The sequence below is a fragment of the Leiobunum rupestre genome, chromosome 2, assembly GCF_980474605.1.
Source record: "Leiobunum rupestre chromosome 2, qqLeiRupe1.1.hap1, whole genome shotgun sequence".
Classification (NCBI taxonomy): Eukaryota; Metazoa; Arthropoda; class Arachnida; order Opiliones; family Sclerosomatidae; genus Leiobunum; species Leiobunum rupestre.
Window position 1 is genome coordinate 15976007 of NC_143385.1, and position 1675 is coordinate 15977681.

Sequence of the window (1675 nt, forward strand, 5' to 3'; positions counted from 1 at the left end):
AATTTAAGGAACGAATTATATTAATATGCTGTTGCGTTCCTTTGACAACGCATTCTCGGGAGGTACATCTACTTTATTATATTTGCCATTTAAAGAAAAAACTACTTTAAAAACAACGAAATAAAAAAGACCTACCAGTGTTTACTATATCTTTTATTTTTTCCCAATCTTAAAATGATATCGTTAAAAAACCAAAGTTTTGCTATAAATATCGGAGCATTTCCAAACTTTACACACATCTACGGTAACTCTTCAGATCATTGTATTAGGCAATTGAATTAATATTTTGTTGAACGTTCAAAATGTTTATCGGTAGTCATATTCTCATCTTCGTCTTCAGCTCGGCGTATTTGATTAATGCTAGCAACAGCAATTTTAACGACACGTCTGCAACTGAACCCGAAGTTCGACAACGACCCTCGGAAAATCTCGCGGTAGATGTGGGTCCCTTCTTCAAATTAAACAGAACTCGAGACGGTGGAAACAGTAAGCGCTTGCTTAGTTATTTTATTTGAATATAGCTTGTAATTAAATTTCATATTGGTACAGGTCAACATTTAATCCAAATTCCGTTTCTCGGACTTCTGGATCTCGGTGGACGTAATGGTACTGATGATTATCCAAATAACACCACCACTCAAACCAAACCATCCCTTCAAGACCAAGAATCTATCATAATGAACACCTTTGACGACCCTTTGCAGAGCAACCACACCGCTGCATCGAGCAATCCCAACGGAACAGAGGTCCTTGATGAAATAACATTAATCAACAAGGAAGACCAGTTATCCGTTTTAAAAGAGGCACAGTCGTTTAACGCGTCAAATAGATGTCCATCAGTGAATGGTGACTCCGTACTCCTTTTCGCTCACCCTCACAGTGCCCGGAACTTCTACGCTTGCGACCACGGAGTGGCATATCTCTTCGAGTGTCCGGAACCCTTGATCTTTAACTCTGCTCTCGAGATTTGCGATTGGCAACCTACTGAACTCTAACCATGTTTTTGTTACTTGAGATATATTTTGTACACTTGTTAATAAATAACATACGCTATTTTATTACAATTTGGTGACGGTTATTTTTAAACGTACTTTGGCATGAAGTAGGGGAAGTCATCATTGGAGTCAGAAGTACTTTCATGACCTAAAACGAATGGAGGAGTAAGCACCCTACGGAAATTGATAACACAAATGATTCCTCATATTTTTTGGCGAAAGTCAACCTGATTATCAAATAATTTCTTTGTCTGTTAGGCAAGTTATTATCCCTATATTATAGTTTTTGTCTCAAGAGTCCAATCTCTCATATCTGGAATCACCACTATAGGTGATTCTATAAAATAGGAGGGGTTGTGATGGGAAAATGTTGCCCGTAACGACGCCCTTATTCAGAATGATAAGATTTTGAATCTAGTAGATCTTTAGGGGGTAAATTCCATGCAGTGTGTGGATTTATCCTTTAAATGAAAGGGCAGGAAAAGATAAACTTCCAACAAGGAGCAGAAGAATACCTTGATTTAAAAGAAACTTCTAACAATTTTTAATGGTAATCGTGTGGATGAATCTCTTGATTTTTTCGCTACTGGTTGATTCTCGGATAGATATCCCTCCTACAAATGGTATGTATGTAAATGTATTTAAGCTTACTAGAGATAAAATGTTTTCTAATACGATAT

At 37.0% G+C, this 1675-nt stretch overlaps 1 protein-coding gene across 1 annotated transcript; it reads left to right on the plus strand.

Annotated features, from left to right (window-relative positions):
• The first annotated feature begins 238 nt into the window (after positions 1-238).
• On the plus strand, positions 239-1064 carry LOC149956215 (uncharacterized). The gene is made up of 2 exons (XM_090164670.1): positions 239-486; positions 550-1064. The coding sequence occupies exons 1-2, from the start codon at positions 303-305 to the stop codon at positions 993-995; spliced, it is 630 nt and encodes a 209-aa protein (XP_090020796.1). The 5' UTR covers positions 239-302; the 3' UTR covers positions 996-1064.
• The last annotated feature ends 611 nt before the right edge of the window (positions 1065-1675 follow it).